Source organism: Haemaphysalis longicornis, unplaced genomic scaffold (assembly GCF_048455015.1).
Source record: "Haemaphysalis longicornis isolate Haplotype H1 unplaced genomic scaffold, Haemaphysalis longicornis Haplotype H1 scaffold_4, whole genome shotgun sequence".
In the NCBI taxonomy this organism is placed as follows: Eukaryota; Metazoa; Arthropoda; class Arachnida; order Ixodida; family Ixodidae; genus Haemaphysalis; species Haemaphysalis longicornis.
In genome coordinates, this window is record NW_027526361.1 from 182,182,231 (window position 1) to 182,209,104 (window position 26,874).

Consider the following 26,874-nt stretch of genomic DNA (forward strand, 5'->3'; position numbering starts at 1 on the left):
CCGGCACGTTCTCGCCCGAAACCTTCTTTCCCGGAAGAAATCCGAAGCGTTTTCTCAAGGCTCGCATAGAGGAACCAAGTGGGGTGAAACGTGGACGTGGTGACGTGGACCGCTCAATAAGAAGGTAAGCCCACCGCAACAAAATTTAGCTCTCCTGTTAACACGCATGCAATGCCCGGAACTAGGTGGTCAAAACACTCCGTTGAAAAGGATGTTTCATTCCTAATTGCTGTTCTCCCTTGCACGTCCAGTGATAAAACACGCGAAAAAAAAAAAAAGTCGAACAAAACGAAATAGCTGTAACTTGCATTTCCACGCCTGGAAAGAAAAAAGGCAAGGTGCATATTTTTCTTGCTTGTGTTTCCTTGCTAAACCAGCTGGTACACAAAACCACCTGCTACACCAGCTGGTACACATAATTTAACCTTAGTTTCACCTAAAATAATGAAAAAAATGGCACTTACCTAAAGGATGCCTGCCGTTTTTATTCGAGCATGACGTAGTTTAGGGGAACTGCATACGCGATAGACTAGTATTTATTTCAAATCTTTTGGTAGTTTGCCTCGGTTATGGCAGAAAACTCATTTGTTTTACATTTTGGTTGATGCGTGTATGTTTGTCCTAAAGATCTGGTGAGCGGTAATTGCATTTTTTTATTCGGGTTCCATGTTCCGCCAGTATATTATTCGCCATTCCTTAATTTTAGAAAAGGAAATTGTTTTTTTCTTATTTGGGGTTCTATTTTCTGAAACTATATTACTCGCCAGACCTTAATTTGAGAAAAGGACATCGTGATAGGAGTAAGAATTCAGTATTCTGATATTTTCCTTCATCAGGACTTGAACTACACACAGCAAGGCTCAAGAGGAATGGGAGTTGGGGGAGTTGCTGAATATCAATCTATATAAAAAGAAAAAAAGACAAAAGGATGTAACGGATAGGACAACCTCGATTACGCAAAAATTATGCTTTTGACAAAACACAGCTCCTATTCGCACTTCCACAAACCACACGGTGCAACAGCCCAATAGAGAGGCGCAACAACCTAATAAAGAGAGCACCGCGCACGGGAGGTCTACGCTATCGCAATTAAGCTATCGGCTCGGGTAAGGAGGGATATCGTTTGAATACGCAAATTCTCGATCATATAATAGTATGTAGGGCACGCTAATGTAGAGGACTCCAAATCGTGTTAAATGGGATGCCTCGATTATCTGCCGCGTTGTTTGGTCCCTCTGTTTCGAAAGCACCGTGCAATCTTCAAGAACTGGCATACAACCGCTCATGCTACAACGTTTCGCTAAATGAGAGTGCGGTTTATCTTGGAGGGATAGCCGGTGCTCCGATAGTTTAGAAAATACTGCAAGTTTTATGACAGCTGAACAAGCATGTGATGGGAACACCGAAAGATCATACCCGGCTTGAACGCCCAGCTTGGAATTAACAAATATACTTGCCTAAAACCGCCGAATTACGTGTCGGCACGAAGAGAGAATGTAGAAAAAAATTAAACCATACCAGTGGCGCATCAATGTATTTAAGTATTCCTTCTTTCCCAATACAATTAACGATTGGATCATGCTCCCCAATGAAATTGTGTGCTCACCCAATGTTTTGAGTGCTATCGAAAGTGTTTCCTGAATGCTACCTTTTGATTTTGTTGCTTTTGACCGTATATTGTTGCTATGTTTTGAATTATGTTCTGTTGCTATGTTCTGCTGTGTTCTGATTACCGAGTCAAACCTGCATTGTCATTCTATAGCTTGAATTTGTATGATTACTTGTTGTTTTGTGATTACTAAACCCCCCTACAAAAATGTCGAATGGGTGCTGTAGGTATTTGGAATAAATAAATAAATAAATAAATAAATAAATAAATAAATAAATAAATAAATAAATAAATAAATAAATAAATAAATAAATAAAAAACACTATATAAATAAAAAATAATAAATAAATAAATAAATAAATAAATAAATAAATAAATAAATAAATAAATAAATAAATAAACAAATAAATAAATAAATAAATAAATAAATAAATAAATAAATAACCAAACAAACAAAAAAATAAATAAATAAATAAAACCCTCCGCACTTTACACATCTTTTGAAGCTCCAAAGCTTTTTTTACAGTTATGCGCCGCCCGCTTCCCTTACACATCTACAGAACCAGCTATGAAGTTTGAGGTGAGCCGGCTGAGAGAGCTGGTCGTCGTCCTCTTGGCGGTGGCCTTGCATGGCTCCAAAGCCCGTCTGGTACCAAGTGGGGGAAGCCAGGGCGCCGAAGAGTGCGAAAGCATTCACCTGCGCTTCAGCCCGGATCACGTCTTGTGCAAGCAGAATGACGGCGCCTGCCAACTCATCCGGACCGGCCTCAACAACACCGACAAGGACGCCATACTGCACCTACACAACCACTTCCGGAGCCAGGTCGCTATTGGCAACACCTCGGGGCTGCCTCCGGCCTCTGACATGCTGGAAATGGTGAGTGCCTTATGTGCGCTGTGACTTTGATGATAGTAAATGGCCACCGATCAGTAGTCAAGCGCCCACAGCCTTCGACGTTGTCGGAATGGAGCACTTTGGGACCAACCTATACGCGAAAAAAAGTAGACATTTTATCTGCCGAATGCGCCCTTCGTCGAATGACATTACTTTTTGGTGCAGTGTGTTAGGTCGGCGTTTTGAGAAGGAATTCGTATTCGTTGCAGTTAACTCGGTAAGCACTATCAAGTAATCAATAGTAAGCTATTTATGTCACTAAAGGTAATGGTGAACCTCCAGTGCGTACTTCTGTTGATAATTAGTGCTACGCTAACTTGGACTTGACATCTTTAAAAATGTTTGGATAAGCCACACGAGCCATGAAAATGACGTTAGGTGTAGTGCTAGGCAATATTTAAGGAGCAACTTGTAAAAACAAAGTGCTTAGGAGGAAGGTATCATGGCTCAAATTAAAAGGATGTGGTATTAGACATTATATGGGATTCGGAGGGTTTGTAGCAGGAGAACCATCCGATTAAATGGATGGATACTGGGGCGTACGACTAGAAGCAGCAGAAAAGATGTGACTCAACGGAAAGATGAGAGGAAAACTCACACGCATAGAAAATATTTGAATTGGGGAGGGGTTCTGCGTCTTTTTAAAAGAGCTACTCCGGTTAAAATGGACGATTGCTTGCGATGTGGAACGACTTTTGTAGTTGCGGCGTTATAGCGTTGTCGCCTCGTGAAAGCCGGACAGTTGCACTACAAAAAAAAAAAAAAACCCCGGTGACCAGTCGGGACCGGTCACGGCAGCATGCCGCCGTCTTTTTTTTTTTTTTTGTTATTGGAAGATCACAACTTCGGTGCTGGTTATACTTCCTACCCTTATGTTAGGCACATTTTGTCATGCGGACACTTCAAGGCAAATAACAATAAGCTTATATCAAAACACGCACTGGAAGCAACTTTATATGAAGAACCAGGGCTAAATAAATCCTGCTGTCCTAAGGATTCCACCGTCATAAGCTAAGTATACTCGCGATACGTGGAGCTGATTGCGCTTCTGGGGCCAAACCCGGGATAAGAGTGGTACGGTATTTCGAAGGTGCATTTTGAAGTCTCGCGTGGGCGATGTGGGCGATGAGTGGGACGATTCGTGTGGCGATGAGCTACGAATAGCCTTTTTTTCAGTGTGTTGAACATGTTTTAAAGTAATCCCCTGATTTCACGCACACTATATGAAGCAAGCTGGAGGTGTTTTATTCATAAACGGCTAAACCACTATAATCAGTGATTGGAAAGAAAAAAAAACTTTCCCAGATGGCGCAAAATGTCATGTGTTCTGATCTTGGCGCATTTTATACAAAGAAACGTTTCAATAAAAACAGTTGTATCCAGCTATACGATATGAGAAGAGCGGCGTTTAATAGACTCTCTTGCACCAAACAGGGGATTTGTGTTTTGGTGAAAAGTTGTGTGAGGACTGTCATAAGCTACGGTAATAATAGCGGCGATGAAATGTCAGCCGCGACGCTAAGCCTAAAGTGCCCAATATCCGACTCCGAGCATCCGAAACCGGCTGCGGGTTGTTGAAGAAGACCCTCTTCGAAAACTCGCCGCGCGCGTTTTGGTTCTTCTAACTTCTTGGGGGCTCCCAACTCTTGGTTCCCGTATTCTAAAACTCCCCATTAAGCCACGAAGTGTTTCGCCACGTACAGAGGCGCGGCTTCCGTGGGCCCTCCGGAGTTCTCGAACTTGATGCGAGGGAAAGGCGCAGGTTCATTGTAAACAGACGAAAGCCCGCGTTGCAACTATAAATTCCTATGGCGCGGTCCTAATTAAAAGCAAACCTAGGCATGTCTAAACCCCGCTCGAAGGCGTTGAAAAGTCGCGTTGATACCGTCCATACATTGCGGATAAGTTGTGCTGAAAAACATACTTGCCGTACAGAGTATACGGCAGTGATCGTTAATCAAATCAGGGCATGGATATAAAAACAAACATCGGAGAAGAAATAGGCACTGCTTAAGCCAAACTGCAGATAGTATCAGCACTCTTACGCATGTGTGGCGAGCAATCCGCTCAGCGTTCTCACGTACACTCATTTACCAGGCAATGCGCGCCGTGCGCGGTGAGATCACAACTAAGCGGCACGGTTTCATCGCTGTTGCAAGCTCTATTTTCTTGGCACACACAGTCCCGTACATGTCACATCGCAAGAATTTTATAATGAATTAACAGCGTAATTTTCTCGGCATCAATTGCATCGGCCTCGGCTTTAGCTGGCTGCGTACGAGTTGTCGGTGGCGATGGTAGCAACTACCTAGACGCGGCGGTGTCGCCAGAAAGAAGCGAGTGGTTGATTGCTTGCCCGGGTTATTCAGTCTGCAGGCAACGTTTTCCTGTAATTTGCATGAAAACCGCGAGAAGGGGGCACACTGTAGCCACAACAAAAAACGCGCGGTCACAAAAGCACAGGAAATATGTTCGAGCAGACGGCATCATAACCCTGCATCGTACAAGTGACGTCACTCGTTGTTGGCGGCACGGTATGTCTCGATGCCAATAAAGAATTGTTTGGGCCACCGCGCACAGTTCACCGCAGGCGTAATCGCACAACGCCTCCCCGGCGTGCACGATCTGCCTGAATATACGCGCTTCGCGCTGCTTCCACACTGGCCCTTAAACACAAGCACGTGTTCAAGCGTACATTGGTAGCGTTGGAACCTACAACATGTAGATGAATGTTCTGTTCTAGAATCCATTTCGCCAATATGGCCATCGTTCTGTATACCCTCTCCCTGTCGTAACCCCTTGCAAACACTTCCAGAGCATTCTAGACTTTCCTCGCATAAACAGTCTACCGGCAGTTCAAGAATGCAGTGGGCCGAGGGTTCTAAAGAAATACAACGCAAAGCGGGGTACAAGATTGCATTTCGGGAATCCCTGGCTTACGATATCTGAGGCCTATTCCGACGTTTTTCTTTGCAGGAATGGGACGAAGAGCTCGCCAGAGTGGCTCAAGCTCACGCCAACCTCTGCTCCCCTCAGCCTTCGTGCCCGTCCTGCATAAGAGTAGGTATGTAACAGCGAAATTTTCCATAGTTTCTTGTGCTGAAATTTAAATGGGAAAGTGTTGGCCGTGGCAGTCTGTGAGCTTGTTTCTGCAGAAGAGGCGGGGCGAAACCTTGTTTGGCGGGCACGGGACTACAAAGAGCTGTTTTTTAAACAGTATTCTACAGCTTGTTTTCCTCTTCAGCGTATTGCAATAGGTATTGCGGGTTGTAATCAGAATAGGAATTTGGAGGGTTTGGATACCCCTCGTGCCTTGCCCCATTGTAAGTTAAGCAATAGCGGGAAGCGTTAGGGGACCATATTGGCTGGCATGGACATCTTTTACAGAGTACTGGCAATGACGCCAAAACGGCAAAAACATATCGCTGCTATACATGGCTTAGATACTACTTACCTCTTTTATCAAATAGCCACACTGAGGCCACTTTTATGTAAAAAAAATTGGTTGATTCCTCTGTCATACGAATCGGTAAAACACGAAAGTGAAATGTGCAGCGAAATCTTCAACTGAGCACATTTTGCGGGTCGGCGGCAGTCTTGGGGGCGTGCTTGGCGAGCGACGTCCTGCTTGCGGGTCGCTTCGGTAAAGGTGTACTAGCGTCACTTCCGTGACGGATATGATATCAGTGAAATCTTGGTGTATCCCGGCATATAATACTTTTGTCTAAAAATATAAAACCCGGAAACGAACAACGCTACGTATAACGTGCTGCTGCTGATGATGATGATTTCTATTGGTTTCCCCTTTGTATCGGGGTGATTGGTTTCCCCTTTGTATCGGGGTGATTGTACCGAGACATACCGTGCTCTTTACTACTAAAGGTTGCTTCCCCGCAAGAAGACCGTGTTGTGCAGGGGTGCATCCTTTACAAGCTATTGATTTGTTGTACTGGCGTCATTTCAGTGACGGATATGACGTCATTGAAACATTCGTGTATCCCAGAAAACACTTTCGTGTTAAAATGGTTCGATATTTTGCGCTAAGCTTTCTATGACATCAAAATCACGTTTGCTTTCATTAGTAGGGAAGAGTCCCAGCTCCTTTTTCGCAGAATGCGCAGCTATTTAAACCATATGGATGCACTGACACTTACCGCCATAAAAAGTTTAAATATTATTCTCATAGACCAGTTTTTCTTTCGCTCTACCAAGATTACTGTGGGATAACCGTAAATGGCAACGTGAACAGCAAAATGTGTTATTCTGCGTTTAGTTACCAGCAGCTTGTCCATGCGGTTGGAAATGACCCGCCCCGTGGTAGGTGTAATTTAGGACAACGATATAAACACTCATATCGTTTTTATGGCGTTGTGGGGATTTCAGAGAAGTTTCCGTTCGTCGGGCGCACGGGCTGCTTGATACGTTCCAACTCCGAGGACAACACACGTGACTGGGAAGGATGTATCAGAGACATGTACGGGGAGGCCGGCAGGATTCCCTCTGCATCATCTAATTCTGCCCTTAAGACGACCCGTGGCGCCGAAAGTTTCTCCCAGGTAAGTCACTCGGTCCGCACCAGTCAAGAGCTTCAGAAAAATAAAAGGAGTATTTGTGACGCTGTGCAAGTAAATGTCGAATCAGCGGATCGCTTGGTCTCTACGAAGGCACAATAAAATTTGCTGTATCAACGAAATATTAAGAATTCTGACAGAATAATGGGGGAGAAAAATAGACACTAATAGTTTCTGTATGTAATGACGAATTGCATCGACGGTGTTGTAAGAGATTTCAGTATTCAATCAAACAACAATGCGACTTCGTTGCGTTGATCTCAAGCGCTTAAATGAGTACGACAGCCCTGCATGATATGGAAAGTTATTTGTCACTGTATGCGACAGGTGCTCTTGGTCATTGAGGTGACCTTGCTGTAACTGAGGCGCGTGTCACATTGTGTTTAAAAACGCATGCGGTACCACTGCGTGTTGCTTCAGATTTTTCATTTCATGATATTTTGTCTTGTCCAATCTTAGAACTTTACGTTGTCCTTACTTTACTCGCAGCTGGCGTGGGCAAAAACCTGGAGAGTGGGCTGCGGATACGCGATGTATCCGTCGCAGCGCCAAGGTTCTCGCTTCGAGAAGCGCTTTACCTGCGCCTATGGACCTGGGTGAGAAGAGTTGAGATGTTCCACTGAAGCAATGGAAGACTTTGGGTTTGTTGGTTCATATCACCAAGAGAAAACATCCCCATTTTTAAATGTTTTATGTGGCTTCTCTCTTTCCCCACTTCTTGGGGAGCAGCCTTTTTGTTTATATTGCCGTGCGGCGGATAAACACTTTTGTTGGTGTTTCGTGGGCGAACAGGGGCAGCGACGGACAAATTGCAGGTACACTTCAGAAGGCCATAGATACAATAGAGAAATATCTTGCGTCGATCGGGTCGAAATGCTTGGCAGAAAAATCAGAGGCTCTTCTTCTACCATCTACAAAGACGAAAAGCAACAGTCTCCCTTGCAAGAGCTACGACATTGCTTTACGAGTGAATGTCAATTACATACCGACCCTAGACAGTATTAGAGTCCTAGGGCTGCTCATACAAACAAATGGCAAAAACACTGAAACTATCAGGAGACTTGAAGCGAGTACCAGCCACACGTGCTGGTTACTTAAGCGCATTTCTAGCAAGCAAAGCATGCGGGGATGAAGGAGGCCAATCTCCTGATATTGGTTCATCCTTTCGTCATAAGTCGTGGGCTATTCGTGTCCTCCTATGTCAAACTTGGTAAAACAGAGAAAGATAAAATTGAAATGATACTCATTAGAGGGATCAAAACCGCACTAGATCTTCCTCCGAACACCCCGACGGTAAAGCTTCTACGACTAGGTGTATCCAACACTCTAGATGAGCTCATAGAAGCCGCCACGGTGTCGCAGCATCAAATAATTTTAAGAAGTAAAACTGGAAGGAACATCATGAAGCGTCAGGGATTCCAACCCTCTCAGTGCTCCAAGCAGACTGATATCGTACCTAGACATACTGGGAATAGACTCATGATTTTACCGCTGCCTAAAAACATGCAGCCGGTATTTCACGAACGCAGACGAAAAAAGAGGGCTATGGCCTTGCAGGCGAAATTTGGAGGTAGGTCTGATGTGCTCTACACTTACGCTGCTGAATGCGATACTAACGAGACCGCACACACTGGTGGTTCATGTGAGTGGAGACCCGGTTTCGTGCTGCACCGTAAAAAAAAAAACAAGTGCAACTGAGGCAGAAGAAGTGGCTATTGCTCTAGCAATAGCACAAACAGGTACAAGGGTGGTTGTTAGTGACTCTAAGGCAGCCATTAAGAATTATGATATGGGCAGAGTCTCTGCTGCAGCCGCCAAAATTCTCAGAGGTCAAGTACCAGCAGAGCAAATCTCACTGATGTGGTTCCCGGCCCACCAGGGCCTGTGGGGGAACGAGAAGGCGCATGCGACCGCCCGAGGCCTCACTTGCCGGTCGATCGCAGCTGACTCACCGCCTCCACGCGAGGAACCCCTTCCTTCTGGTGACGAACTCGGGACATTTCACGAGATAATTTATCATTATAAGCTCGGTCGCAAGACCTATCCAGCGGCGGATAAACAGCTCAGCAAAAAGGAGGAAGTTTTGTGGAGAAAACTGCAAACCGGGGTTTTTCCGAACCCTCAGCTGTACAGCAAATGGCATCCGGAAGCAATTAGTCCTAGATGCACTCACAGCAATAGCATTGCAGACCTAGTCCTCATGGTGTCGACATGCCCTTCCTATAACGACCCGAACAGAAATGTGGAATTTCGGGAGACCTTGTTACTCAACCACAAAGCAGAAGAGCGACGCAAAGTCATCGGTCTCGCCCTGACCGCCGCCGAATCATAAGGGATTCCGGCCAACGGTTAGTAGGATGAACGGGGGTGTAGGCTCATGCTCTCTGCGTCGTCATTTTCGACGTGTGCACATAAAAACTATTTCTTTCTTAAAGTTTACTCCTTCTATAATACCTTGTTTAAGAACTGCAAAAATTTTTTTATTGCAATGTAGGAAGTAAGGCTTCGGGTAGTATTTGCTGTTTGAAGTTACGCGTTATCCGATTTTGTCGTCCTTCTTTGGGGCTAATTATGTAACAAAATGCTCAGCTGTACAATTCTAGTTCGACGCATGGGGTACCTTGCTAATACTAATTTTTTTTTTAAACTGAACTTTTACTTATAGTAGAGATTCTGACAGAATCCTATCTGGCCGGTAGGGTATATTGAAGTAAAAAATACACGCTGATTATTCCAAAGAATCACTGAACGTTCCGGCTTCCAGCACGGAAACCATGTTTAAAAAAGCAGATTGTGAACAAGGTTTCTTTGCTGGACGCCGAAACGCCAAGAATGACTTTTTGGAATACTCGTCATCTCTCTTTCGCTTCGGTGTTTTGTTACTTCTAGACGTTTACTGAATAACAAGGAAAATAAGCCTGCTACGCCCATGTGATCGTGTATTGCGAAGCGTTCGCCTCGTTGTCGAGTTGGGAGTTAAATCAAACGAATGAACCGCTTTTTTTTGGCCAGGCGAAAGAAGTTCGGGATCATTTTCTTGAACAGTTGAAAGGGAATGACATCGTTGAACACCAGGACGACCCGGCCTGACCCCTGCGATTTGCCAGTTCTTATCTCCTCCGTCCGTCAATGGTCCTTGCGTCTGTAAGGGGCGGGCGACTGTCATAGTTGCTCTAGAGAACAGGGTTCGTAGTTCGTAGTCTTCACGGGGAGATGATGAATGGCATTAACTAAAAATGACATCCAAAATGTATTTGTAAGGAGATATAGCAAAGTATGTTCTGAAGTATTTATATTCATGGGTAATGAAATTCTTTGTATTCGAACAAAAGTGGGGCATTTGTAAATTGCCAAGGCGTTTGAATGAAACTCTTTATTGTTGATTTAGTGGTAAAGAAGGCTTACAGACAGGATTATTCCGCCCCAGGTTCCCTTTTTGTAAGGTATCGTGGATTACAGGATACTATGAAAATTCATTTTGTCTCCCTCGTGTACAACAACTTGATTGCCACCCCCAATCCGAATACTGAAGATGTCCGAACACGTTTTATAAAAATTATTTATCATCAGCCTTTTCACCTAAAAATTCAGTTCACCTGACCCGTATGATCACATGTTGGAACAATTGAATTCAGTTACGCTGTTTAAGCGAAGAAGGGACCTAATGCCTTGTTCCCCCTTTCAATGCCTAATACAGAGATCGCTTACGACAGTTTGGAGTCGCGGTATCCGTGCGGGCGCTTTAACAGCGTTTCATAGAAATCATTGTTTGCAATGAACAAAGTTTGTGCTGTTGGGCAGTTACTGTGTAACCTAGCTGTTCATGTTATGGGGTTCAATGATTAAACATTTTAACAATATTCTGCTGCATTTAAACTGCCTCTAGCAAATCTGTAGTTTTTAATTGTCCCAAGTAATTAATACAATGGAATGCTGCTTTATTAATCACAAAAACAGTACAGTGTTGAGTACAGCAGCAGGTACGACTCCGAAAGTCGTAGACTGCAGGAGACCTCCTACAATGCAGGGGAATCTTCTCTGTATTATGTTTTATGGACCTTTATTCTCTTCCGCCTTGTTTTGTTTTTCTTTTTTTCATGCACCATCGTTTTGTGCATGACATGGTCTGTTGGTGACACGTACAATTAAAGATGCTCAATGTATGAATAAATGAATGAATGAATGAATGGCTAACTTAACCAACTGCTGATTATTTACTGGAAACCTAACCAAGTATAAATAAATAAATAAATAAATAAATAAATAAATAAATAAATAAATAAATAAATAAATAAATAAATAAATAAATAAATAAATAAATAAATAAATAAATAAATAAATATAATTTAATAAATAAATAAATAAATAAATAAATCAGCACTCTTAAAACAGGTCATATTGGCGTAGTGGGAATTCATGACCGCTGGGTGCCTTGTGGACCGCCTGTGCGCCGTTTTTTATGGAGATATAGTTACAGGTGGGCATTCGTATGGGGCTGCCGTGCCGTGTGAGGTGTTATTGCGTGCTTTCAATGCGTTTGAGCAGCTGGTTCCCTACCGGTATCAGGCTGACATCTGCCTAATTTTAGCAATTTTCTTTCATCCCACTGTTTTTTGGTTCAAAATATGTCAAAGAGGTTACACGAAAAACAACAATTATCAGTTGCGTCGGTGGTCCTCTTGCTAAAGAAACACGAAGTTGACCTTGAATGCGTTGTTTCACAGAGGCAACATGCGGGGCGAAGATGTGTACAAGGTCGGCCAGCCTTGCTCAGACTGTCCGGAAGGGACCTGCTGCGGAGCGTCCTGCCGAAGATATGGATATACTGCACCGTTTGAAGGCCTCTGCAGTGAGTGGGGATAGCAGTCTCATAGCGATAGGAAGAATTGAACTGAGAGAAGTGTAGAAGACCAAACAAATCGCGCGTGATTGGGATACCTGCAGTGCCTGCTTACGAGAAATTGCCAGATCAAAAAAGGTGGCGTGTGAACAACCCTTCATTTTGCTCTGCGGGAAGACAGAGGGCGACTACAAATAAGAATAATTTGTCGGACGCAGTTTCACTTATACCGAGGTGAGACGTAGATCACAAAACGCGGCAGTCACATGGCGTGAGAAACGTACGTAGGCCAGTAGACAGACGCAAGAGCAGCACGTGTCAGCTGCAAGCACCTTCATACACTACGGCCTGTGTTCCTACATTATGCCGAGAGCCCGCCCCCCCCCCCTCTCCTCCCCCGATTTTCTGAGTGCCGAGCACTTTAGGCGCTCACCTTGTCGTCTTAGCTGGCTCGCTGGACCCAAGTAAATCAACAGGATGCCCGTGGTGACGCTGTCGTTCACGGCGTACCCCAGAGGCTTCGAAATCCAAGCGGTTTGTACAGTCATAAGCGTTCGAAACTTGAACTGCTGGCGCTTGTCCAACATATCTTCGTTGCTTAGCACAAATAAAAATATAGGTACATTTGAGGCAAAATATACGTAATTAACCGGCAGCGCCCGCGTTCATTTAGTTAGGAATGCTCGTTGGGTTGGTTTTTACGATGGCAAGCGAAAAAACGGGCGCACAAGAAAAAAATGCCGCGTTCGGAATGACACAAAACAGCTCCAGCATACGAAATTAATGCAAGCAAAAGAAAGAACAGACCTCCCGCTGGCGCAGTTTCAGGCAGGAGGCGCGCGAGCACTGTGAAGGCAGGAAATTTGAATTACATGGGGTGGTAGTCGTGAGCAGGCAACGGCGGTACTTGCCATTATGGCGAATCACTGCCCTGCACTTCCGAAAGCTTTCACATCGAGTGGAACGGCTTTAATTTTTATTACGGAATCTCGCCCAGAAAGAAACTTTGGCTCAGCAGGTGTCCCTGTAAAGGTGTTGTTCGGTCCAGCCGTGTTCGAACGGTGAAATTTGCGTGTTTGAGGATTGTGCAATTACAACCCAAGCACAGAAACATTTCTTTTTTCTCAGACTGCACTTCAGCGAAAAGAATTCACAGTTTTAGGGTAATGCGTCAAACATAGCCTAGAACGCCAATTTAGCTGCCACTGCCACGAAAGCAGGCATGCTGCTTGTGGGGAACAGACAAGACAAATGACACGTTGTCCTCTCTGGGTTCTGATCGGCTTTGGTCTGTATTTTAACACAGCTGTAAACCAAAGAGTCGAATGATCGTGTCCAGAAAAATAAGTTGCGAGTGAACACTGCAGGACAATGCAACATCCCAAAATAATCCATGGAGAATGCAGATACACTTTGGGGGAAAAACAAGCTTTCCATACTGTATGTCAAGGAACGATCCCTGCAACGGGTGACGTGGAAAAACAATGCAATAGACCGTGCAACTAGTCTTACCAAAACAACGAGAATTTTTGAATACGGAGCCCAAGATGGCAGTCGCGGCTGCCACGCCTAAATTGACGCGCTCATCGTATTTTGATGATCACCTGAGCAGATGTAATTCTGCACACATGTTTGCAGGGTATGATGTACGTTAGAAAAGTGAAATTGATTACAACTTATTTGAATAATCAATTTGGCAAAGTTTAGTCGCTGTAACTAGAGTTTCAAGGGTCAATTGAACAGGATCTCCAAAACAAAAATTGGTAACAGCCACGCAGAACAGCGCTGTCGCACACTTTCGTAAGATGTTAGCAATTGTGCGAAAAAATCTAAACGCCATGTACGCGCATGTGAACACTCATGATTTAAACTCCTAAACATAAGAAATGAGAAGCAAACAAGAAAGCAAAATGCACTAGATAGATGTTTAAGATACCAATTTCTGACAATTTTTTCTAGGCAGAAAAGGTTTTGTTTTCACATATGTCCGCCTGTTAGGTTCGGCTGCGCAGGCAGCTGAAATAAAAATTGCTTCTTTCTTGCCAATACAACCATAGCACTCTATTCATCCTGTACCTGAGTGATATGAAAAGGTTATGCTATTCAGAAATATGTCGGCAATGCGAAAACGTATGATTTGGAGGCAAAGAACATACGGTGAACTGGATAGAGTTGTAAAGAACAACGCGAAATGCTTCGTTCAAAAGCGAGCAGTTATTGCCGGGCAAGCTGCATTTGATATTGTTTTAATTTAAAAAAGAAGACCCGACATCGACTTAGTGGACAGGCACAAGAATTGAATTTTCATTTATGCACTAATTCTAGACGCCGCTTTCCGATAGTTGGTTGATGTAACCATGAACCTCGAGTTGTTCTAGTACATTCCTGTAAATGTGATACAAAGCCACTGTTTGTATGATAAGTGCCGAAGTACCGAAGAAAACTTTAGCAAAGCCGTTGTGGATGGCCGTGTCAGTAGGCTTAGTGAAAACTGGGAAAATTCAGTGGAAACGAGTACTTAGGGGAAACTGGAAACACCCAAAACCCGGGCCCTAAAATCTGGTAATAACCGAAGTAATGCGTAGCTGGTATGAGCGGAAAGCCCTTTCAGCAGGAACCGTTTGTCAAAATTGAGTGTTTAACTTACAACTTTGTGCCCAGAATTATTTGTTTAACACAAAACCCTTCGGTATTCTTTCTTAGAATAAGCACTTCCATTACACGGCGTTTAATCAGTATTTACAAGATTTTCGGCTGACCTTACTAACGCGGTTGGCCACTTGTTTGTTGTGTACCTTCCGTTTCAACACCGATGTGGAAATTACACTACTTACGTTAGATGGCACCAAAAACAGCTTCTTCTGGCCCCCGTCGGACCCGCTGCAAGGCCGTAGTGGGCTTCTGAGGAAAGCGCCTTCTTGAAAACAAAAAGTAAAATAAAATACGAAAACAAAAACGCCTGTCGTCATTGCCACATTTTTTTCTCGCCGAGTTAGGGTGGAGCGTTAATCATCTAGAAACTTAGGGTCCTAATGGCGACTTCGGGATTTTAATATGAGTTCGAGTATCGTTTGCGGAAACAAACGGTAACCTAAAAGTCACGTTTATACCTTTAGCTTTGACGATACGTCAGTTTTTGGACGCTCAGATTACAAGAATCGCGATAAAGTTACCTCGCATTGCGCAGAAAAGATATAGAAGCACTTTATCTGCATTTCAGAAATGAAGACAGAAGTAGACGCTAGTCTTAAAAATACTTCTTTGTATTTGGAAATGGCGTTAATAGGGTAAGGTGATCCAGCAATTTGGATCTAAATGCGAGCGAAAATGTTTTGAACTGATTAACCTCGCGGAACCTTTTTTGTTATATTATTACTTCTTCTTTCATTTTGCAAGATTTTGAGTGCTCTTTTTTAGGGCAAACATGAAAACTGGATTTTCCGCTGTTGCTTTATTATACCGGCAACGCTACCGTCTGCTGCTATGTGACACGAAGTTTATGCCGTCAATGCAGACGAGTAAGTTCGTAGTCTCGGCTCTTTGATGCGGAGAGGACAACAAAGACCTTCGGCTGATAGTGACAAACCATACTGATGCTGCTGGTGCAGTCATTATTCAAGCTCTAACTCACTCAGCGCGGTAAGAAATAAAAGAGCGAGTTCTTTTTCTTGCCTTCGTTTAGAGCATTTTACCGGGATAAATGCAGTGTGTGGGGTACTTTGTAACAGCGAGGCATGGGCTGCATCCTTGTGGTGCTGTTACGCCAAACCAATAACCACCATTTTATTGCTATTCGTAAAAACAAAACATGAAAGTCATTTTTATGCCCAACTATTTCTGACTCAAACGCAGTCAAGTTATATTTTTTTCGCTAGTAAGAAATCTGAAACGGCATCAGGCGGCAAAGAACGGCTGGTGTAGATTCAAGAAGAATTCACGACAGTAAAAATCCGCAAAATCTTTCCCCATTTCGAGCCGATGGCAGTCGCCATTTTCAAGAACTTAGCGGAAAACATCGGACCATTTTCCTGCCTTAAGTTGCCAATGTGTGACGTTAACGTTGCCACCAACCGTTTAAAGCACGTCAGGACTTCTCGGGCAATCGCAGAGTGTGTGGTCATCAGGCAATATCCTTTTTGACTAGCAAAAATATGCCTACATCGTAGTGTTCTTTTTTGCCTTTCGTAAGTTTTTCAATGGCTGCCAGGAACTGCGTGCCTTCAGTGGACAATACAGGTAAGTAGACAATACAGCTTGTGCCGTTACACGTCATGAAACATCAAAATGACGAATGCACAGACAGCCACTTCGTCAGCCGGAAGCGCGCAGCAAAACTAGAAGCCAACTAAAGAAATCAACAAATTCAGAGAATTGTCCAATCAGGCGTACCATTATTATTCCGCTTGCCTACATTATAAGTTCCTTACAGCCAGCTCTCGCTATGAGCAGCCGAGGACGTTGGGTTGTTCTGTTGTTTCCGACATTTTCCTTCCTTTATTCTCTCCAATGATGTGAATTGTAGTGGTGCTGCCGTGCCCACGGATTTTCTGTTCCGAGATTTGTTGCTTTCTGTATGACGTTGCTTCGTCATGCCGGTAGATACTCTTGCTAGAAGGGAATATTGAGGCCAACACCGGCCCCGACCTGGCGAAAATAGCGAAACAACACAATGATATCGCTAGTGATATTAGGCTAATCAAAGAAAAACGGCTTTGAGATATTCAAAGGAAACTTGATGCCTTAACAGTAATTGACACCAAGGTAATTTCATGTTAGGAACAGATTGCTTACATGTCTACTACAACTCATAAACTTGAGAACAAACTAGACGACCTCGACAATCGAAGTAGAAGGTCTTGCCTCGTTACTTACGGACTACCTGAAGCTGAGGGTGAAAGTAGCTACTCGTTGGAGCATATTGTAAACCAAGAGATAGTCAAAGGCATTGTTACTTTGAATCCCGTGGATATAGGTGAATTCATAGACCCTGAAGGCCATAATCCGGAAAACTAAGGCCAGTAATTTTCAAGCTGCTAGATTCAAGGGACAAAGTTGCCATTTCGAAAAAAAAGAAGCAAATTAAAAGGCACAAATTCCTCGATGTGCGAAGATTTTTCAAAAAGGCTGAGAGACTTAAGAAGGAAGCTCTGGTAAAGCTCCAAGGAAAACCGTGATAACGGAGACAAAACTTCGCTGATTTTTGATAAATTATACATAACCAATACGGCCTATGTCTAGGATGACGGGAAAAATGACAAAGGTCCTGTGCAAAAAAAAAAAAAAAAGAAAACGAAATCGGATAATCAAACCGGCCAACGATGCGTAGCCAAGCGCCACTGCAGATCTAATTGAAAGGAATGTCAATGGCTACCTTGATTCACTCACTTCGAGGATCACATGGTCTTGCTCAAACATAAAAAAATGTGTCAAATGAGAAACAATTAGGGCTGCTCAGTATAAATACACGCAGTGTGATTATAAGATAGATTTTACTGGAGGTTCGATTATTTCAACATGATCCGCACAAAGCCATAATAACTGAAACTTATATAAAAAAATGCAATTGGGGATGATGAAGTTCTCCCGCCCCGTTACACCGTCATCAAAGACAGGGCCACCAGAGGGGAGGGGGGGGGGGGCGGCTCTGTTTTAGCCGAGCTCTGTTTTAGACTTGGTGTATGTGAATCGCGATTTTTCTAAGCGAACTGTGTTGGTAAAAAAAAAGGCTCATCTGATAATCGCCTTGTTAGCGTTTCTATCACGCCTGTAAAACCCGTTTGTTATAAAAAAAACCGTCTGTTCAAACTTCCAAAGATTATTTCAGAGCAAACGATGCTTGCGTTATTGAACATAAGGAAGCGGCCTTTGTTGATTTTAGAGATGATTTAAATGACGCATGCGCTCTTTGAGATCATTTTTTAGAAATATTCCCCTACTCTAACACCAACTTTGTGCCGAATAAACGTTAAAAAGCGAACCAACGGACACCCTGCATGACGCGCAGTATCGTCAATCTCAAGCGAAAAATTAAACAATTGAAAAAGAGGCACGCCCAATGAGGTGTGATCCAAGAGCTACAAAGAAGCCTTCTAAATGAGGTGCAACAATCCAAAGACAATTACTTTGAAACGTTAATGCCGAATTTTATTAAAAGGAACCCAACAAAGTTTTAGAATTATCTATGCGATAACAACAGGCCAGTGATGTCAATTTCTGTCAAAGGGCGCATGGTTACAAACCGCAGTGACATCGAGAATCAATCCAACAACGATTTTCAGCGCGTGTTCGCAAATTCTTCAATATGTGTGCCTAATACTTTTTCGTTTGAACCGTAAAAAGCAAATCTCATTCGATATTCTGGTTTGGTCTGTATGCTTTTAAACTTGAAAACAACAAAAAAAAATTGCGGTGGTCCTCATGACCTTAGGAATGTGTTTCTTCGGCGTGATGCCGGAATTCTTCTTGTCATATTCCAAACGTCTTTGTTACCTGCAACGCTACCTCGTGACTGAAGGATAGCTAGCGTCATCCAAATCTTTAAAAATGACATTGATTAATTCCAGATAACTACGGTCCTATATCTTTATCAACATGCTGCAAATTAACTGAGCACTATGTAGCAAACCGTAGTATTGAATTCCTTGAAAGGCACTCGATTCAAACAAGCTTACAACATAGTTTTAGGAAAGGCTATTCGACTGTGACTCAACTGGTCACCGTCACACACGACTTTGCGGAGGCACTTTACAATAACGTTGAGGTAGACACAATTTTTTATGATCTTAGCAAATCATTTGATAAGGTTACTCAGAAAAAATAATTACAAAATTAAAAAGTACAAATCTTTCTGAAATTTTAGTTGCAGGGTTGTCTAGGTACTTGATGAATAGAGAGCTGTACGTTTTTATTGATGGTCATGCCTCCAGCTGTCTTCCAGTCACATTCGGGGTGCCCGAAGGTAGTGTTCTGGGGCCGTTGCTTTTTCTTTCATATATCAATAATATCGTCACTGTAGTTACACCCACCACTCATATCCGTCTGTTTGCAGCTGACTGTATTTTATTCTGTGAAAGCTCAAGCATGCAAAATCAAACCTAACTTAACACAAACCTGGACAATATATGCAGTTGGTGCAAAGAATGGGGCATGGTTGTCAACGCAGAAAAAACTGTTTCCGTCCGCATAACGCGTAAAAATTCTTCATCCGAATTTCAGTACACACTGGGATCGTGTATAGGGAACAAAGTCAGCAGCTTCAAATACCTAGGCGTAACATTTGCTAATAATCTTTCATGGAACTTGCCCATCGACAACATCTGCTCCTCCGCTTTTCGAAAACTGTGTTTCTTGAGACACAAACTTCGCGATTGACCTCTAAGTGTTAAATTTCTTTGCTACCATTCATATGTTAGACCGAAACTTGAGTATGCCGCTGCACTATGGTACCCGTACAACAAAAATAACGTCGATAAATTGGAAAGGATTCAGAGGAAAGCTATTAGGTTTATTTTTTCAAAAATTCGTCATGCGGATTCCCCTTCTGAATTAATGATTGCCAAACACATTCCCAAGCTTCAGTTCAGAAGACAGGAAGTTCGTCTCGATTTCCTCCGCTCCCTTACTAACCATGATTTGGCTATCGATCCCTACATGCACATGACTACAAGTCACACGTGGCACCACCACCCAATATCGTTAACACTATACAGTGCGAATTCTCATACCTACATATTTTCATTTTTTCCACGTACCCTGACTGGGTGGAGTTTCATTACTGAGCCATACTCGTTAAATTCTATATAACCCTGTTTATTAGTTGTTTTTTGTGTCCTGGTGTTGGCAATTTCAATGCAATGGCCGGTGTTTAATTTTTATTTCTATTGCTCTTCCATTTGAAAAAAAAAACTAGCCTATTGTAAGTAACTGACGCTTATCCCACAACTAAAGACGTTTTTTTTATTTAAGCGATTCTTTGAAGTTTGCCATAAAATTGGTATCATTGTTATCAGGAAAAAGCAATCTTTTAGTGAACTAAATTTTATTTGGTCCTTATTGCCTCTCTAAAGGCGAGGCTTAAGCGTCTTTTCCGTTTATTTTTGTTTTTCCTCCCTCCTACAGCTAGAAATGCTTGTGATAATTACACTGGAAATTGACTGTTCTTTTCGGCTGCCTTGTATCATGTATATCTTAATTCGTTGGTCATTTGACATTGCTAGGCCGACGGCTGGGCCTCGTTCGCGTTCGGTGTACTCTGAAGTGCGTACTAAAAAGTTCATGTAGCACTCCCAAGGTTATATCAGCCTGTTTATCTACAAAGAATTGAGAGAATGCTTATCTCCTGTTTTGAATATGGGGAAGGTCTTAGCCAATTTCTATACGTCTGGAAGTTATCCAGATGATAATGATTGTCTAAAAATGTGATAAGGAATTTTACTGGAAACGGAGATGGTGCTTTTTAGAATAGTGGAATTAATGTTATTCACGCCAGAAGATGTAGCTAATTTTAGAATATTAATCAGACAGGTGACGCCTTCCTCAGTAATTTGAACAGGTTTCATGTACGGCCAGGCATATTTCGGAAAGAGAGGCAAGTTAGAATAATCCTCCTGACTAAATACCGATGAGAAGCATGAATTAAAGCTGATGGGCATTCGATTTCCAGGTAGTGGCTTGTGCTCATAGTTATGCGAAAATATCATGTTATTGTTATGATCATGCGATATCACTCGCTAAACCTTGTTTGGATTTGATGTCAGAAGCGATGGCAGGTCGTGGGAAAAGTACTTGTGTTTAGCTGAGCCTAATTCGCGTCAAGTTATTCTTTGTAACTTGGCCAAGCTTGGTGTGTGTGGGTGGCTCAATGCGCCAAGTCAGCTGTCCTGGGTAATCGACCGGTTTGGGTCTGGATTGGTGTGTTGCACAGAGAATGATATGCCTACGACTGGACAGCGAAAAGGACGCCCACGTGCGTGTCCGGTAGTATAGAGGTCGAAGTCCTCGAGGTGTGAACTCGCTACGGGACGGACGCATGTCGCTCGCTTGGAAGAAGGAGAGCTTAATCATAAGAGGCGTCAGCCCGAACCGAAGCGTGAATCGGCACGAAAACTACGGAAAGCCGCTGCCGCCGCTGTTGCCGCCTCAAGTTCCAGCTGGCTCTGCAGCTGCGAATCCGTCATGGATGAACAGCAACTGATCGGCTTGGAACGCCGACGTGGGCCAATATCACTGGTTCAGCTTGAAGGACTTTCAGAGCGCCGTGTTTGACAGTATCTTTCACTTCTAAGCACACGCTCATGACCGGTTGCTGGTTTATGGGTGCACGGGTTGGGATAGGAAGGTGGTAGGTGGGGAGAGGAGGGGGGGGGGTGAGTGGCAGGCACACGCAGATAATGGTTTGATACCCTTGCTGATGACATGTCCGTTGTGTTGGCGCGAGGTTCAACGTGGCCATCAAACAGCCCAATGCGATCGGTCCGGTGTCATCGCAAGTAGAGTGGATTGGTATGGCGCGTTACACAAACAGTAAGATGCGTACGACGCGGAAGGGGAAGACACAGCTCTACATTTGTCCGCTGGGATAAAGCTCGGGTCTGTTCCACATTTCATTCCGGTAATGGGCTAGGAAGTATGCTCAGTCGTAAATTACAAACATGTTTTGTTTCGTGCACTCTGTGCAGGGCGCGCTGCTTTGCAGGTTATCCTTCTTCATAGACTGGAAGGGTACTAAATTTTTTTATTCTTTATGCATTGTGCCACACGCTGAACCCACGCCGCTGAATAAACTACGGAAAGCACAACACAGAGCCGTTACCTATCGACGAGCAGCGTATGTCGCCAGAGAGAGGTAGACTTTATTTTCGGTCAGACTAAGACCTATTGGTAGGTCGCCAGCCAGAGTAAATCGCAATGCGCACTAGATAACTAAGTACGCGAGTTTTTTTTAAACAAGGGGGCGATAACAGGGGGTATTGGGCATATAAAGCTTAGCTGTAAATTATAACAGCCTAATACAAATTTATTCGTTAACCACACGAACGCCCCCGTGAACGTAATTTTATGTTCCGCTAGTTTTAAATCTGATCGGGAGCGGGCTTTGATCGGATTGTATTTTTGACGATCAACGCCAAGAATTATTCCCGCCGAATTTCAATATAAAGCGAACGTGTATTACAACGGTAAAATTACTAAAAAACTTCGATATTTTTGCAGAGGTTACTCGAGATGGCCCCAGTCCCACCATCGACGAAGAGAATCTTATCTGGACGTGTCAATTCAACAGGGAGACCCAGCGTGGCTGTCGGGCTCGGAGCGAACCGGCTGATGGCTTCGTAACCAAAACGTTCTTTTCATGTGAGTACAAATGCCATCTGGTGATGCTTATCTAGAGGCCACGAAACGCCGGTCAGAAGTAGGCTCCTGGCTGTTTCTGCATTGCTTGTAACAAAATTATTGAATTGCTGAGCGGAAACTGTGCAGTTCAACTGTTGAGCAGAGCTCTTTAAGCAAGGTAAGCAGAAATATTGGGGAGTCACCAAGGAACTTGGAAAAGCAGGATATACCCAATTATTCAGCATTAGACCCTGACATAACATATTGTCTGCTTTAGGGAGGAATGAAACAATCGTAAAACAGTACAAAGGATGAAAATAAAGGGCACGACATTCATCGGAATTCAAGGAATCTACAAAGTTTACGCGTTTGTACAGTCGTCGAAAGAGTTGACAACAACAAAGAACGAGGTGTCAGCCTATGCACAGAACGGCAGCTTCATATCGCGCCCTGCCTAGTAATAGAGGTTTCGCGCATGCGCTAGAGCAGGCGGTGCAGAAGGCCAGCCTCCTGAGCGCCAATCATCAGCCACCAAAGATTATCGAGTGTGTATCGTAAGCGGACGCTGTGTGACTGGGTTGACACAAGCTTCTTGGTTGTTGTAAACGCGTATGGTGACTGCGCATACAACAAGAAAGCGTGTACTAATAACACATTTATCTGAATTGTCGTGACGGGCGATCGTCGCGTTTTGCAATTCAGTTTAGCGGCAGAAGATCATTGACAAATTCGTTCTAGCCTGATTGTCAGCGGAACAAAGCAGAAAAGACACGGTTGGGATAACAAAACTGCCCCAATTTTCTACAATTGCCTTATTATACTGAAAGCGTACTCAAGCATATAAACTGAATTTAGTAGCAAGGTTTCGGATTTACTGATCATTTCCAGACCGTCCCGTTTCAATGCCAACCAAAGAAGCCCCGTGAGAACGTATCGGCGTTGCTTGTATGTAACACCAACCGAGGCAACGGTATGTTCATTGAGAGGACGAAATATTTGGCGCGTCATCATTACATTTTTCTTAGTGGAGCCATAAAAAGGAAAGGATGAATTTTTAATATAACGACATTTTGTGCTATTTTGTTCCGCAGGGTAATGAAGCGATACTTGTCGCGATTTTGTGTTTCTCCGGTCGTGCATTGCGCAGCGGGGTATGCGGAGGCCGTACTGGAAGCCGGCCAAAGCGCGGAGATGACCTTCGATCAGATCATTCGCCCAGGAAGAGGCTCGCTTTGCGTCGTGGCAGAGTACAGCAAAGGCCCGAACGTGGCGGGGCAGCCCGATCGCGGCCTCTTCAACCTTGTCGTGACGCCCGTGGAGAGGCCAGAGAGGCAGCGGACCATCAACTTTTCGGGCGGCTCCAGCGCGGTCCTCCGAATGCGGGTCACCCTCATGTACGACGTTCCTCTGCAGGTGGGTACTCTCAACATCAGTAATTATCATGTGCGGTACCTCATTTAAGCTAACCTTAGATGCCACTCCAAATAACACCAGCGAAACAGCGTAAAAAGAACAAGGATGCAAAAGAGAGGCAAAGAAACAACGCGGATACTTTTTTTTGTAGATACCCTTCTTATGAAAATATCAATATTCATCATGAGTGTGCGGACCATTGCCATCACTACCACCACCAAGATCATCAACATCGTCATCATCACTACCATCATCATCGCCAAAGTGGTCATCAGAGCTATTAGCTATGTCGCAGTTTCCGTTTCCGCTGTTTCAGTTTCCGCTGTTTGCCCAACGGAATTAAATGAAAAATGACCAACGCAGCTTACGTAGGCCTGATCGTATGATCCATACATTGGTACCAACTTGCTAGCACTTTGTTTTGCTATATTGGCCGAACTGACACTTGGTAATGAAAATCTACTCAAAACAGCAATGTTTTTGTTCCCGCTTTTCTGTGCCATCGCCAGCACCACTTCATGCACTGCGTAACGCTGTTTCATAAATTGTAACACCATAAGTGTCGACTGTGTGCCACTTTTTCCCTCAAGCGCTGTTACATTTCCACGACGCTATCGTTCTTTCATACATGTTCATGCATTCATTCATGTTCTCGCAGTCATTCATTCCCCGCCGAACACAGTTATTCGTCCTCCGTAGAACAAAAAAACGTGCTACCTGGATCACAGAACAACCTCGATTAGATGATATAGTTCAAATAACGAAAAAGAAATAGACTTGGGCTGGCCACTTATTAAGACATAATGACAACCGCTGGACCACCAGGGTAACACAGTGGATACCGAGAGACGGACCAAGAACTCGATGGAGAGACGAAATAAAAACAAAGTTCAGTTTACTTTTTATGGCTTACGTGTTGTATTTTACACACATATGCATTATTCACTAGCTTTGAAATTACGATGTGTTAGCGTATAGTGGCCTTTTTCCTTCACGCATTGTATTTTTCATGGAGGAAGAAAAAAACATCCCCCTCGCGAGGGGCACGATCAAATGCAGAGCATTTCCGCGGGGGGCGCGCGTGCAAGTCGTATGGATAACGTATTGGTTGTTGTTGTAATTGTTGTCTTCCAGCGTAGACATTGTCGATGAAGTCGATGGTGAAACGTTAAACGTGCCGTGAACCCCCTGCCGCGGCTATGACGCAACGTGGAGCGGCTATGACGCAACTTGGCGCGGCTATGACGCAATACAATCCAACACAATCCACTTTAATCCAATTCAATCCAAATCCAAGCCAATCCAAGCCAATCCAATCGAATCCAATCCAATGCCCGCGCGAACCCAACGCGGCGAGAGAGGGTGTTGCGCACGTCCCCACCTGTTGTGCGCCCGAACCGAACGCGGCGAGAGAGGGTGTCGCGAGCGGAGAGAAGGCAAGGACGATGCGGGGGAGAGGGCGCACCTGTGGCCGACGGTTGAATGAGTCAAGGATATAAGGCGCGTTCGTAACCTTCCGTTCTGTGTCGGCTTTGTGGCCCAGTGGGTTGAGCATCATGTACCTTGCGTTCCGCCCGCAGAGTTGTGGGATCGAAACCTGGCGCCGGTAAGTATTATTTTTTATATAGTGTAGGGGGAGCGATGCGGACTACGGACGCCAACGCGGGTGACATCGTGAGTTACTGAAATGCTCTGCATTTAAAAAGCCTACCCCGACATGTTGCCACTGAATAAAACATGAGAAATTCAAGACCTGTTATTACCTGATTACCTGAAAGGCTGTAATCATGCTTTTGCCTGTGTAATATTTTTCACAATCCCCATTTGACTCTTACTGCCATTGCTTGAGTTTTCTATACCTGTCAGTTATATTTCTCATTGCGTATTCTTTTTTGTTTGCTGTTCTGTGCGCGTGCTGCTGGGATATTATACCGTCTTACTGAGGGTCCTAGGTACATGAATAAAAAAAAGAACGTGACTTTTGCGCATCTAAAGCAAACGAATAGTTCCGTGAGAATATTTCAGGACCAATCAGTAACATACCCCCAGAAATGTTATTACCGATACTTATGGCGGTTGAAGTTTTCACCACACAGGCGAGCACTACTTGAGGCTTATGCAGAATCGTACGAATTCCAGAGGCATAATCAGGTGCCCAAGTACCGCAGTTTTCCGATAAACAGAGATCGCTGCCTTAGTTATGCTACAAAAAAATCAAATTGAGATATTTAAAGATTTAGGTGAAGCGTATGCACGAGGCTAACCACGGCCCAGAGCGTCGCCTCGCAGAACGTTAGGAATGAATTAAAACCTCAAGGACAATCATAACGTCCGCCAATGTCTCAAAGGCATTTCCGTTTTCCTACTTCAACCCTAAGCGATACAGAGCCTCCCACCAGATATTTAAAATCAGGACCGCAACTCAACAGAGTAACCTGCTAAAGCGGCAAGTTGAGCACGTTGGTTTCTAACTAAGCAAACCTGTGTTTCGTTTCTTCTTCCCTCAATCCGGTTTGGCGTTCGCCACCGCGGCGAATTTCTTTGACAGTAACCTGCGTCGCGCCAGTTAACGCCTTCTGTGTGACGAAATGCACTCAGATCATGCCGCTTCTAGGGCAATTATTCTATGTATGTAAATTTGTCAAGTAAAGCTTTACGTGGGTTGTACATTTTTAACTTTTCTCTGCGGCTGAAACAAGCCCAGGGTGGTGCTTGCGGAGCTTAAGATGCGGATAATAAATTCTCTGAGGGAATGCACTTATTTTTCACAAATTTAATTCTACCATTTTGCACTTGAGTGCCGACAAAAATTTGGATTCCTCTTTATGACCTGCTTGGTCACATTCAAAATTCCTAGTGCGTGTTTTATTAGGAATTAGGACTTAGCTAGCGACCCGCTAGAGAAGTACCCAGTGAGAAAGTAACCATGTGATGCCTCGACTCCCGCAGATCGGGTTCTCCTTCGTCGTGCCAGGAGGAAGCCCAAGCCAGTACGTCAATATCCGTAGCGTTGCTGTATACGACAGAGCTTGCTCTGAATGAGACAAGGTCAAAGAGAGGTCCGAAGAGGTCTCAACTGTCATGAATTCTGCTTGGAACCCTCCATACGAATTTAAGTGACAACTGTTACCGAGTGCATGTCTGCAAATCCTTTCAGGACAGCTCTTCAACCTTGTAAACGGCTGTTTTGACGTTAATAAAGATTTATAACTCACTG

The 26,874-nt window shown here is 43.9% G+C and overlaps 1 protein-coding gene across 1 annotated transcript; it reads left to right on the forward strand.

The window, feature by feature from the left end:
• LOC144179548 (venom allergen 5-like) lies at positions 1-26,874 on the forward strand. Its single transcript, XM_077707939.1, has 9 exons — positions 1-124; positions 2,170-2,486; positions 5,481-5,568; positions 6,888-7,060; positions 7,565-7,671; positions 11,800-11,924; positions 22,125-22,265; positions 23,392-23,657; positions 26,607-26,874. Exons 2-9 carry the CDS (start codon positions 2,178-2,180, stop codon positions 26,697-26,699), a joined length of 1,302 nt encoding a protein of 433 aa, XP_077564065.1. The 5' UTR covers positions 1-124; positions 2,170-2,177; the 3' UTR covers positions 26,700-26,874.

Excerpts from the sequence above, each read along its gene's own strand:
- LOC144179548 (XM_077707939.1), top strand. The coding sequence starts at position 2,178 with ATGAAGTTTGAGGTGAGCCGGCTGAGAGAGCTGGTCGTCGTCCTCTTG. Across the intron at positions 5,569-6,887 it reads CCCGTCCTGCATAAGAGTAG|AGAAGTTTCCGTTCGTCGGG; the intron begins GTATGTAACAGC and ends TGGGGATTTCAG. Across the intron at positions 7,061-7,564 it reads GCGCCGAAAGTTTCTCCCAG|CTGGCGTGGGCAAAAACCTG; the intron begins GTAAGTCACTCG and ends CTTTACTCGCAG.